The sequence below is a fragment of the Apium graveolens genome, chromosome 6 (assembly GCF_009905375.1).
Source record: "Apium graveolens cultivar Ventura chromosome 6, ASM990537v1, whole genome shotgun sequence".
In the NCBI taxonomy this organism is placed as follows: domain Eukaryota; kingdom Viridiplantae; phylum Streptophyta; class Magnoliopsida; order Apiales; family Apiaceae; genus Apium; species Apium graveolens.
The window spans coordinates 12,412,477-12,425,497 of NC_133652.1; the positions used below are offsets into that span (position 1 = coordinate 12,412,477).

Genomic DNA, 13,021 nt, shown 5'->3' on the forward strand with positions numbered 1-13,021 from the left:
CGAAACATAATAAAATTTTGGCATCGATAATTTTAAAAGTAATATACATTTCTAAATTTATGAATATTTTAATTATTTTAAAAAATATTAGTCATGTTCCTAAAACTCGAATTAAAATAAAATAAAATACTGATATAAATTAAGAAATAAGTGTAAAGAGTGAGTGAATATATCATTATAAGATTAAAAAAATAGTACCGCATATTTATTTAACTTGTAAAAATAAATTATACTTAGGTTGGTCAAGTAAAAACTTGATTATGTTCGAACTCCACTCAAATTGTTTGTAAGCAAACTTGTGTTCGACTCGTTTTTAAACAAACCTATCTTAAACATCAATTTTTGTTTGGTTATTAAACTTTGTCGACTCGAGTTTGGCTCAGCTTGATTGCTCGTGAGCAAATTCGTATTCAGTTCGTTTATTAACAAGACGATATTGAATATCATTTTTCGTTCGATTATTAAACTCAGCTTGGATTGTTTCAACAAAAAAATTAAACTCGGCTCAGCTCGCACATACCCTGCTTATTTGCAATTATATTAAAAACTTCATCTGCTTTTTTCAAAAAATGGTTTTAAATTTCTGTTTAATTTTTCAAAAAATATACATTGATTTGATGTTGATAACCTTCTTATAAATTATAAATACAATGAATCTCGTAAGTGTTATACATAACACAAAATTTCGTTCAATTTCAATATCAACAACATTTTGTCTCTAATCTAAAATAAATCTTCGAGATTTTCACAAATATATTTAAATAAAACATATTTTCAAAATATGAACTCGTAAGATTAATAAACAATCAAATCACAACCGCATCACAAGAAATAAAAATCACATCATATAATATAGTGCGAGATTGTGATTTGATTTTATGATTCCCTCGTATGATTTCTTTTTTTCTTTCATTAATTTCTTTTTTCTAATTTATAATGTAATGTGAGATTGGGCGGGTGGTGTCCTGATTGGATGATCATCCCTTATATAATATATTTTTTCCGTTCGTTTTCTACTATATATATAATACATTTTTGTGTCAACCTTCATTGTTTCTAAAAAAAAATTCAAAAACACAAACGAATATTTAAAGTAGATCCCTAGATTTGGACAACGACAATGTAACAAAAGACCCCTCTCCCACCAAATTGTCCAAACATAAATAAAATCACCACCAAAATTTAAACCAAGATTTTATTACAGCCCCCATGAGTCCATTTTTTGTTCTCACTCTCTTTAACATCTTCTTCTTCTTTCCATCATCATTCTCCAAACCCTCCATCTATTTCTCGCCCAAAACTCTATCCAAATCGGGCGACCCGGTAACCATAAAATGGTCCGGAATCGACCCGGTTTCAAATCTTGATTGGGTGGGCATTTACTCGCCACCCAACTCTTCTTCAGACCACTATATTGGCTACTTCTTTTTATCCAAGTCACCCACATGGCAATCCGGGTCGGGTTCTTTAACTTTCCCCCTTGTCAACCTCCGATCCAACTACCAGTTTCGGGTCTTTAGATGGGTCGGGTCGGAGGTTAACCCGAAACATCATGATCATGATCATAATCCGATTCCTGGAACAAAGCATTTGCTGGTTGAGTCGGAGGAGTTGGGTTTTGAGTCGGGTCGGGGCCCCGAACAGGTCCATTTGGCTTTGACGGGTCAGGATGGGGAGATGAGGGTCATGTTTGTGACCCATGATGGTAAACAGAGTTTTGTGAAATACGGGTCGGGTCAGGATGAGATGGATCGGGTTGTGGGTACTGATGTGGTGAGGTATGAGAGGGAACATATGTGTGATTATCCGGCAAATCATAGTATTGGTTGGAGAGATCCTGGGTTTATACATGATGGAGTTATGAAGGATTTGAAGCAAGGGACACGATATTATTACAAGGTATTTAATCTTAATCTTATATGTACATATGTTTGTTTGTGTTTGTAAGTGTGGTTGTATGAATCTCCTACTTATTTATGCTTAAGCTGCAAGACGCAAGTTATACTTTGTATATGTGGCAAACATGTTGGCCTGTCCTTTTTCTTGTTTGCTAGTTGTCTGCTGGTTGATTTAAACCTTTTTATAATCACTGGATTAGGAAAACTCTTTCAAATCTTAATGTTGATTAGGTAATTAGTAACTGTGATTAGTTTTATCAGTGATGTAATGTTGCTATATTTTTACCATTTTGTTAGCTATGTTATATAATGCACTATGTTTTAAAACGCGGGGAGGGGTGTGAAGGCATAACCATTACCTTTGACCATGCGAGAGGAATGTAGGCTTTGCCATTACGAGGCTATCAATGTATCCTATATGTTGATATGTTTTTCTTCTATAAAGCAGTTTATATATATGTTGCTACAATTCTACATCAGATGTAATGGAATGTTAATTAAGTTAACATTTTTCTTTACTATATTTTTTATTCTATTCTCTTTTATGTATACAATTACAGCATTTAGCTTCATCAGATATCCTTTTTTCCGTCAAATTTTAAAATCCATGTATATGACTTGCGGTCTAATCAGTAATCATTGAACCAGAATAACTTTCTGATAAGTTTACAAAATGAAGAAAGCTTGTGCCTTGCAGTGTTCACTAGGTTTTTCTACCTGTTGCATAAAAATATTAATGATGATCAGTTATGATAAAGATTGAAAAAACCTCGGAACGCACCGTTCCGTTCTTATAGAGAGAACGGCGCTTTCACATCTTCTTAACCTGAAATGGCTGGGGAGAGGAAAGGTTCCTTTTTTTGAGGGTAATCCCGGGAACAGATCCAGTGGAGACGGGGTGGGGCCTGTAGTGATCTTTTAGATGCACATATTCCTCGGGGGGGACGATTGGGACTAAATGACCTTTAACTGTTGTTACTCGGACTATGTGTTATATTATGCGTTTTTCTTTTGTAGCTTTCTATCTCGATTAACTCTTGCTCGACTATCCTTCGCTTAGACAAAAAATGGATTAAGTTGTATCCTTCTATGTGTACCTCTGGGCGTTTCCCTGCCTCGGTTAGGAGATTATATATTCAGAAAAATGCCAGAGAGACTTTAAAAGAAAGAAGTGAAATAAACAGGAGTCAGATCCTATATAACTGCTTTCCAGCTTTACCTAGCCATTGTTGCCAGCTCCTCCATTTTACATATTATTTAGGACTTGACTTATTATAGAACTACAACTAGTTGTCAAAACCACATAAATAAATCATTATATATATCAAGTCATGAAGTCATTATACAGTTTTATCTTCAAAAAAGGTATTTATATTTGATATTTATATTACCTAAGTTTTTTTTTGGATTGTAAAAGTTATAACTTCAGTGATAAATAAAGACAATTTAAAAATACTCAAGTAACATTTTTATATTATAGTTACAATTATATGTGTAATTATCAACGTAGTTTAGTGGTTAAGACTTACCCCTTTGTATGGTCTCAGTTTGATCCTTAATGCAATATTTTTTATCCACAGAAGATGGTTTGTGGTCATATTGGGTCCATCCTGTTTATAGCTTGGAGAGATTAAATTGGGTTGGGGCTGTACCCCACTTAACCATGCCAACTCATATGATGGTAACATTTTTTTGGTGCTCAGCTAGTTGGCTGTAAAAAGTGATAAAGCTGCTACTTAATTCTATTTTATACTATAGTAAAGCTTTCTTCGAGATAATTGGTTTTCTCCAGTTTCATGTATATGCTATTAAACAACTTTCTTGTTTTATTCTAGCTTCGCAATTTTAACTTTTAAGTAGACGTAGTAGTCTATTGTTTAGTTATGAATGTCATTGTCGCACTCAAATTAATGCTTATGTTTGTATGACAGGTGGGAAGCGACTCTGGTGGTTGGAGCATTTCTTATAGCTTTGTTTCACACAATGGGAACTCGAGTGAAACAGTAGCTTTCTTATTTGGCGACATGGGTACTGCGACACCATACTCTACATTTTACCGTACACAACAAGAAAGCTTATCAACGATAAAGTGGATCAGCCGTGATATCGATGCTCTTGGAGACAAGCCTGCCATAATCTCACATATCGGAGATATAAGCTATGCAAGAGGGTTCTCATGGGTGTGGGATACCTTTTTCAATCAGATTGAGAATGTTGCTTCCAAGCTCCCGTACCATGTCTGCATTGGCAATCACGAGTATGATTGGCCATTACAGCCTTGGAAACCTGATTGGTCTTACTCAGTTTACGGAAAGGATGGGGGTGGCGAATGTGGGGTTCCTTACAGTCTCAGGTTTAATATGCCGGGAAACTCTTCTGAACTAGCAGCAACTAATGCTCCTGCTACTCGAAATCTATATTACTCATTTAATGTTGGCGTCGTGCACTTCCTTTATATTTCAACAGAAACCAATTTCCTCCAGGGGAGTAAACAGCATAATTTTATTAAACATGATTTACAATCCGTTGACCGAGACAAGTTCCCTTTTGTGGTTGTCCAAGGGCACAGACCAATGTACACAACAAGCAATGAGGATAGAGAATTACCCCTAGTCAAGAAGATGCTTGAGCACCTTGAACCTCTATTTGTGGAAAACAAGGTGACACTTGCATTCTGGGGACATGTCCATAGGTACGAGAGATTTTGTCCCCTGAAAAACTATACTTGTGGTAGCTTGGGGTATCAAGGAAAATCTTGGGAAGCATTTCCTGTTCACGTTGTGATTGGCATGGCAGGTCAAGACTGGCAATCAATCTGGGAACCCAGAGCAGATCATCCCACAGACCCGGTTTTCCCACAACCCAAGCGATCCATGTACCGCGGGGGTGAGTTTGGGTACACTAGACTTTTTGCTACAAAAGAAAAGCTCACCCTCTCTTATGTGGGAAATCATGATGGAGAGGTACATGATATGGTCGAGATTCTTGCTTCTGGTCAAGTTCTAGATGGTAATGTAGATGATGATAGTGTTAAAGCAAGTGTTGAGAAACATTCTTCATTGTCGTTGTATATTAAGGGTGTTGGTATACTTGTTCTTGGGGCTTTTATAGGTTACGTTATCGGGTTCATGTTACATGGTCGAAGAAAAGCTGCCTTGGGTAATAAATGGACCCCAGTGAGGAGTGAAGAAACATGAAATCCTGGTACTATATGAATCCCACTGAAGGTTAAGAAGAAACCTGAAATCTAGGTAGCTTTCCAGCAAATAGACGTAAAGGTGGTCCAGTATGATATGTAGATAACAAACTTATTGTTGCAAATTTAAATCCGGATGGAACAGTTAAACCTGAGGAAGATGGAGCTAGAATTCCATATATTTTTTCAGATATATACCATAGTTTTGGTCATATACATTCACAACTTTTGTATGTTAATAGTATATACTATTGGGTACTGGCTCTTTTTGTCATTTATTATATGCTTGCAATTGAGGTTTTGTTTACTGGTGTAAGATGTGAATAGCCTTGTACCTTGTGAATAAAAGTAATTTTTTTCGAAGTAATGATAATGAGATCAATTGGTGTCAAAATCTTTTCTGACTGTGACTGTGATGATAGACGCTTTCAGAATTCTAACCCTTTTGATAGGGCTGCAGCCGAGCTGAGTTTTGACTTGCTCAAGTTTGATTTGTTAAGAAACTATTGAACTCAGGTATAGTTTAAGCTCAAGAAATTGTTTTCAGTACCGGTCTTGCAAACAGCTCGGATGCCTCCTCGTGAGTCTCTTCATAAGCATCATTATCGAGTGTGTTTGTAAATCTTTTCGCCAAGTTGTTAGCAAATGTAATATTAGTATATGTAGAAATATATCTTCTATATATGGTATATACAAGTTCTGATGTGTACAAATACAATATTAATTGAGCAAGTTACCAGCATGGAAGAGGAGGGGGGGGGGAGTTTCAAAGATTTCTAGTATATGCAAGGTGAAATTTTTTACCGGTGCACTTAAATTCTTCTTGAATATACTGGTGAATGTGATGATTCTTGATCATGCTGCTTTCTTGATTAATCAAAGTTCTCTGCTCTTTTTGTCACATGAACTTCAATCCCCTCCCCTCTTTATTAATTACCCGCAGACAGCTATAACAGCTTTTTTGCTGAAAAACAAGCTGTGCTGTCAGAAAGGTGTTTAGTAAATTTTAAAAGCTGCTGTCCGGAAAAACGTTTTTTGTCTAAAAATTGTTGTTAGCAAAAGCATGTCCCCCGTGCTTTTGGAGAAAAAGTTGTTTTCAGCTTTGGTAAGAAGTATCCACCAGTTTCACCATCAAACTTTTTCAAAAACATTATTTTTATATATTATATCTCAAAATATGTATAAATTAAAAAAAAATACCAAACAGTCATAACATCGTTTTTTTCACCAACATTTTTTCTCACACTTTTAATTTTCAACATCACTATCAGACAGATCATAAATCCAAACACCTTTTGTTGATTATAAAAGAAAAAGCAATGCCTTCACCAATGCCTCGTGTTTTCGAGTCATTAGACCGAAACACGGCCATAAAAGAAAAAGCTTCCTCATGATTTAGAAAGTATTAAAATTAAAATTATAAATACAGCCAAATATACGAAATCTGAAAAAAGCACTGACATGAAATTTAATTTTTTGAAGAAAAACCAGATCAAAGACTTCTTAATAGTATTTTTCCTAAAATTTTGTTGCTAAACAGTTGTGGAAAATCAAGTCAAACACTCATCTTCCCCACATATCATTTACTTAAAAATTGACTTTGTTTACAAGGGGAAAGTTGTAATAAATGTAGCAGAGAAAAGAAGGATATGAAGAAAAAAGAGCAAAAAAACACCTCCCAATCCGCTATGGTTGCTAATGTTACATGAGAAACATAACTATTTTTGTACTCTAATTGGAAGTATTATCTTGCACCTAATTAATCCACTAAATTCAGAGAAAGATTGAATATACATTTCAGGAAAATTAGACACCTGGTCCTTATCTTCTTCAAGACAACTCAAGGCATTCACAGTTTTCCCTCCACTAAAGTGCAGGTTTTAGCCATCACTCTAGTGAAAACGCAGGGGGCGAAGAAAAGAGTAAGCAAGTTAAGTTTGCATGCCAGATAATTTATGGAAGCCACTTGTCATTGTTAGACTTGTTCCAATTGCATGGTCCGAATATTTCTTCCATCATATTGCATGTGGGTAGCAGATCAACAGCTTCCATGGAACCAACTGGATATGTTACATCCCAAACCTCGGAGTCACAGGAGTCGAATGAATAATGACATCCAAGCTTATCAGTAGACCCGTCACCTTTCACATCTGATAATTTTTCACAAGCACCATTGACCTCGGTCTCCTGGAAAGCTCCCCTCTCATAGATCGGATGATGAGAGCCATTCACGCAGGGTTGCAACTCGAAGGATGTACATGAATTCTCCTCAACATCTAGCAACTCCTTCAAGCTTCCAAGAGATTTAGCCAAATGATGAGGCATGTGGTTAAACCTGTGATCAGCTGAATCTTCATCATCCCCCTTCCGTGGGTGAGATTCTCTCTCAATAATTTCAGTAGCATCCACCTTACCAACTTGCAAATCACCATCATTGTTGTCGTCAATATCATGTTCATCACCATTATCATTATCATCATCATTGTCATCACTGCTGCTGTCATCATCATCGTCATCGTCATATTCATGTTGGGAATCATCTCCATGATCAACCAGCACGTTTTGATTAATAAAAGACATTGAAGCTGATCTTTCATCTTCTCCTATCATCCCAAAAGATCCTCCAATTTCCTTCCACTCATCATCATCACTGTCAGTCTCCAACCGGCTTGATCTATTCTGAGCAGCCCGCTTTCGAAGTATAAAGACATTGAAATAATAACTGACAAGTTCCTCTTTACTTCGAGAAGGAAACGTTGTTGATAGATGCACCCAGAAATTCTTCCCATGTGACACGGGATTGAAGTAAACAACCTCATGAAACAATTGTTCTTCTTCTTCAGTCCATCTGTAGGCTACCTCCTCTCCCATCTCAAGAAACCCCAAACCTACAAATTTCCCGAAACCAATATTTTCTTTCAAATCTTCTCTTGCCTCTTTCACATGCTGCTTCACACATCTCATGGAGTCAGCATCCAAACAGTTGCAGTCAATTTTTCTATCTATAGCCTTGCCAACATCTGACAATTCAAATTCAGGCATAGGAATGACACAAGACCCGGTAATAAGTTCTCCGGTGTAATTGACATTACCATTAATAAAATCGGTGGAATGTTTTTTATTAACCGTTGAGTCCCATTCTGGAATATCAGCTTGATGGTCTGGTCCAATAGGAACTTCTTTTGTGGGAGAAGAATTCAACCGAGATGAGTATGGATCCTCAAATTGAATAAGCTTGCGCCTTGGGAAGGTGAACTCAAATAATTCTGGGTTAACACATGAATATGACATTGTCCGGGACCATATATCCTCCTCCCTATTACCGCTGATCCCAGAAGAAATTGGCGTGCCATTAAATTTTGAGGCAGCATTACTACTGTCATCTTTGGACAGAGAATCACAAAACTGTCCAACAGCACCGCCTATTTCATAGAAAAATAATGTCATGGTCATAATAAAGGAAAGGGAAGAGATCAGACAGGAAGAAGTGTCCTAAATATATCATTTGTTCCATGGACCTTAAAATGCTCCATTCTATATCTGACCTAAGAACCGTATATCGTTAAAACTAGAGTTTACCTGCAGTATTAGTTTTCTGAAAAGCTCTGTAAGAAGGATTAATTTCAGGAAATGAAGTTGTTTTCTGAGATGCTCCATAAGAATCATTAATTTCAGGAAGTGAAGTCGTTTTCTGAGATGCTCCATAAGAATCATTAATTTCTGGAAGTGAAGTTGCCTGCTCATTAAAGTCGAGCTGTTTGGGGTGCTTGAAGGACAATTCATGTAAACCCTCCTCATCAAAAGCGCGTTTAAGTCCCATTTTTGGCCTGCAAAATAACTCATATTAAATATATAATAGCGTTAACTTTTTTGTTTAATCTAATTGCAAGTAACCAAACTTTTATAAATGCAAGAGTTCCTAGCAGTAAAATCTCTTTAGACCGCCGACTCTAGTTTTATTCAGCAAAAAACTTTAGTTAGGCATATTTACGAGCTTAAAGAAAGTTATGCTGGCATTATAGGAAGTATGAACTCATTAAAACACTAACAAATTTACTTGATCAGTAAGAACAAACTAAACGAAACAAGAATAACCTTCCGATATATAAATGAAACTATTGCATTTACATGCATTGCATCATTAAGTACAGGCCTCTAATTCCATTCACAATTAAGGGCTAAGAACAATTCAAGACAGCCAAACAATGCAGTTAAATTCCAGTAACAACGTGAAAGCAATTGTTTCGGAAGGCAGTAAATAACTCACAGTGACAGATTTGACTGGCAATTTAGTTTAATTTTATTGTAACACTGTTTGCATAAAATAACACCTGGAAATACCTTACCTCCGTTTTCTACGCTTATATGTGTTATTATTTTATTTTAGAAACTATAAAACAAAAATCCCCAAATTGCATGCTAAACCTAACCCTAGCTTTTCAAATCAGGCCAAAACCAAAGGGATTTTTGATAAAAATCATAGAAAAACAAAATTAACGAAGAGACTTACCGAACCCCTCAATCAATTAACAAATGAAAGAGCTACACAGCACCTTCGCAAACCCTAAAATTAACGAGGTTTAAATATAGAATTTCCAACGATGTAAGCAAGTATAATATAAATTAATCAAATAATGATCCCAAACACAGAATCAATCGAAAGATTTGAAGGTCTGAGAGGCGTGAATTGAAAAAGAAAAAACCCTAACCCTAGAATTCAATAGAATTGACGACAAGAAACAAAAGAGGGGTCGATAGATTGAGAATTGAATGGGTAAAAAGAATATGTATATGAATTGAAAATTGAGATGAAGAATTAGAATAGATCTGGGTTTGATTGAGAGAGTTTTGATGGATACGCGACTATGAAGGTCGATGGTAAACGGGTTGGTATTTATGTAAACAAAGGAGGATCCGAATAGGAAACGGGTTATTTGATTTAACCACGTGCCAATAATTTTAGGGGAAAGCTGGCACACGAAGGCATTATTTTCAAGTAATTAAAAATAAAAAAGTTAATATCAATTATTGTACCTAGCATTAATCTATTTATGAAATTTGTATTAAAATTTTTTATTTTTTCTGTTCCAAGGTAAAGCTAGTTTTGAATTTCACAGAGTAAAATTTCTTAAATAATAATTCACTGTAAACTATTGTTTTTAATATAAATTTTTGGTCCAATCATTATAAAGATAGTAAATACTTAATTTTGATTAATTAGTCATTTGGTAAATTTATGAAATTTATTGGTCCCGATATTATTAATTTTTAGAGGTTTTACTATATTTTAATGTGCTACAAATATTCACATGTATTAATTTTACTATACTTTGGAATTTAATTTTTTGTTAAAAAATTGGAAAATGTATGTGTAACTTCTAATAAAACTAAAATACATGTAAAAATTAAATAAAGCTCCAATATAAAGTGATGTTTAATATTAGGTTGAAAAATATGTGTTCGTGTAATAAGTCAAAAAAATGACTTAGAATTATAATTATAAGAATAGCTTAAAGCTAGAAGTTGGTAAGATGAACCTTTTTCGACTAACTTAATTTTTAAGAATTTTTTTTTGAAATAAGTTGATATTATCATCCGTATGTACAACGTGTATTGCAGTATGGGAGATTATAAATCGCGCGATACACGTATTTTTTAAATAATATATAATATTGTTATAAAACTAAATATTTTAAGACCTGTAATTTGTTGATTTAAAATTTTAATATGATATGGTCTGATGATAATTATATTGTTAAAGTGAAAATTTGGTTTAACATTGGTTAAGAGTTTAGATGTGGGAATTAATGGTGTTGTTTTGGGACAGAGAAAAATGAGTTTTTATGATGATTTCCTGAGAAATAATATGATTTTCTTTATTTTTTGTCAAGTGTCAACTCATGTGTCAATTCTTAGGTAATAAGTTACAAAGTTAGGGTTATGGTGTTGGGTTATGGTGTTTTAATCACGTAAATCTCGACTGACCTCATACATTATCCTATAATATCGCGTCATCTCTACATTCTTCTCATAATTATAGGAAAATCACATGCCCCGAGATTTACGAATAACCCAATTATCTATGAGTTATTATCCATTCTACTGACAAATGCGAGCCGATCTGGCCAATTCGGCTGGCACCATATAGTAAGTTCATGCCTGTAAAATCCATGACTTTATTATTTATTTATTTATTTGAAATTAGATAATAATTCGTTTAGATAAATATTTTTAAATTAGAATATTCCGGAAATCTTTTTGTGCAAGTTATTTGAGTTGGAAAAAGATTTGTTATTTGTAAAAAATAGTGTAAGAATATTTTAGAAAATCGAAATCTTTTTAGTTTAGGTAATTGTGTGTGTCAAATATTTTAATTATAGGAATTTACTTAGATTATTGGAGAAACTTTAGCCCCTACGGGTTCACATAATAGCCTGCAAATCACGTGTACCAAGGTAAATCACATTTAAGCGACAGACTCTGACTCAGGAGGCATAATCATAAATTCTCCTCCCATGGGATTCGAACCTGTACCAAGAGAATAATTATCCCCTTTTTAACCAACTGAGTCAACCCTTGCGAGCTCAGCACCAAGTTTTGTAATAACCTTAATTATCGATTTAGGGTTTCGTGTGCCTATATAATAAACTCTCTGTAATAGAATTAAAGTCGTACATAATTGCATCAGAGTGGTACGTTTCTTCTACTCTGTTTTATTTTAATACTCGAAGCATGCCCTTTATTGCTAGATTTCACCATTTTCTTTTATGTTTGTGGCGTACATATATTTGTTTATAGTAATTAATCATTCTTGGTCCTAATCGAATTGTACATCTAATCTATGCATGTATACATGAGCTTTGTGACTATTTTTATATTTTATTGATGTAAAAAAAAGGGTTATCTAAATTAAATTGTTTTTAGCTAAAAGAAAAGTACAGTGGTTGTGATTTGGTTTATCAAATTAAAGAACCTACATGTGCTATATTGTTGTTTACTTGTTTTATATTACCAGTTATTATGTTAGTCTGCCATAATATCAAGTTTGTATTTTGGAAAAATTGATTATATTGCATTACATGGGTTTAAATGTTAATGTTTAACATTGTGCATGTTTTGATTAAATCAAATTGAATTATTTATCTACGTGATTGCATGTAACTTTGTAGACTTACTAATTAACATGCATATAGTGTTGTAAATCTCACTAACAAATATAGCAACATAGAAGCAAGTGTATAAAAAATTTAGTAAGTTTAGGCCAAGATCACATTTAACAAAACAAAACATGCAGATAAACAAAATCAGTAACTGAAATAATGAAGAGAGAAAGAAAGATGTACCCGAAACCATAACTTTTAACAGTGACTGAAATAAAGGTTCACAGATACAAAATGCCAAGAAAAATGATCACAGCTGAGTCACCAGGCCTTGCTCGAAGTCCTGGCTGCTCTTGAAGAGAATATTGCCCCTACCTGCTGCGTTTGGGATGCGCACAATATCTCCACCAGGATAAAACAGCTCGGAGTTTATGTTAACAGCAACAAAAGCTCCACTTCGACCAGCACCTCAGTCGCCGGAAAATATCAGCACTTCAGGACTTGTGGGAGAGAAATGCAGAGAGGTTGAAGAGAAGAGAAGAGAATGTAGTGTGTATATCTTATACATTCAGTTTAGCCTCTATTTATAGGAGAGGAAAAATGAAACTGTCAACACACTTAATGTCTGAATTAAACTGCTTCATTAATGAAAAAATCAAAACTGATCAGATTTTGAATTTAAATTATTTGTAACAGCTTTTCACATTAACACCCACATTATTATCAGAACTTAAGTTAAGTTCTGATTTGAATTATCAGTACTTAAGTTTTGATTCTAATATCAGAACTTGTTAAGTTCTGATTTTATTCATCAGTTCTTAAGTTCT

General features: G+C 34.4%; 2 protein-coding genes across 3 annotated transcripts; one reads left to right on the forward strand and one right to left on the reverse strand.

Annotated features, from left to right (window-relative positions):
- The first annotated feature begins 1,084 nt into the window (after positions 1 to 1,084).
- LOC141666739 (putative inactive purple acid phosphatase 2) lies at positions 1,085 to 5,461 on the forward strand. The gene is made up of 2 exons (XM_074472905.1): positions 1,085 to 1,899; positions 3,830 to 5,461. The coding sequence occupies exons 1-2, from the start codon at positions 1,210 to 1,212 to the stop codon at positions 5,093 to 5,095; spliced, it is 1,956 nt and encodes a 651-aa protein (XP_074329006.1). The 5' UTR covers positions 1,085 to 1,209; the 3' UTR covers positions 5,096 to 5,461.
- A 1,183-nt stretch (positions 5,462 to 6,644) lies between these two features.
- Positions 6,645 to 9,984, reverse strand: LOC141668202 (uncharacterized). Of its 2 annotated transcripts, none has more exons than XM_074474974.1 (3): positions 9,605 to 9,984; positions 8,674 to 8,921; positions 6,645 to 8,516 (listed from the first exon to the last, which is right to left on the reverse strand). In XM_074474974.1, the coding sequence occupies exons 2-3, from the start codon at positions 8,912 to 8,914 to the stop codon at positions 7,048 to 7,050; spliced, it is 1,710 nt and encodes a 569-aa protein (XP_074331075.1). In that variant the 5' UTR covers positions 8,915 to 8,921; positions 9,605 to 9,984; the 3' UTR covers positions 6,645 to 7,047. The 2 variants fall into 2 exon arrangements, with proteins under 2 accessions (XP_074331075.1, XP_074331076.1); XM_074474975.1 differs by having other exon boundaries at positions 8,674 to 8,932.
- Between the last annotated feature and the right edge of the window lie 3,037 nt (positions 9,985 to 13,021).

What these genes read in the sequence shown, in the direction of transcription:
- LOC141666739 (XM_074472905.1), top strand. Translation starts at nt 1,210, where the DNA reads ATGAGTCCATTTTTTGTTCTCACTCTCTTTAACATCTTCTTCTTCTTT. An exon ending in GGACACGATATTATTACAAG is followed by an intron (nt 1,900 to 3,829) that starts GTATTTAATCTT and finishes TTTGTATGACAG; the next exon opens with GTGGGAAGCGACTCTGGTGG.
- LOC141668202 (XM_074474974.1), bottom strand. Translation starts at nt 8,914, where the DNA reads ATGGGACTTAAACGCGCTTTTGATGAGGAGGGTTTACATGAATTGTCC. An exon ending in TCAGAAAACTAATACTGCAG is followed by an intron (nt 8,517 to 8,673) that starts GTAAACTCTAGT and finishes TCTATGAAATAG; the next exon opens with GCGGTGCTGTTGGACAGTTT.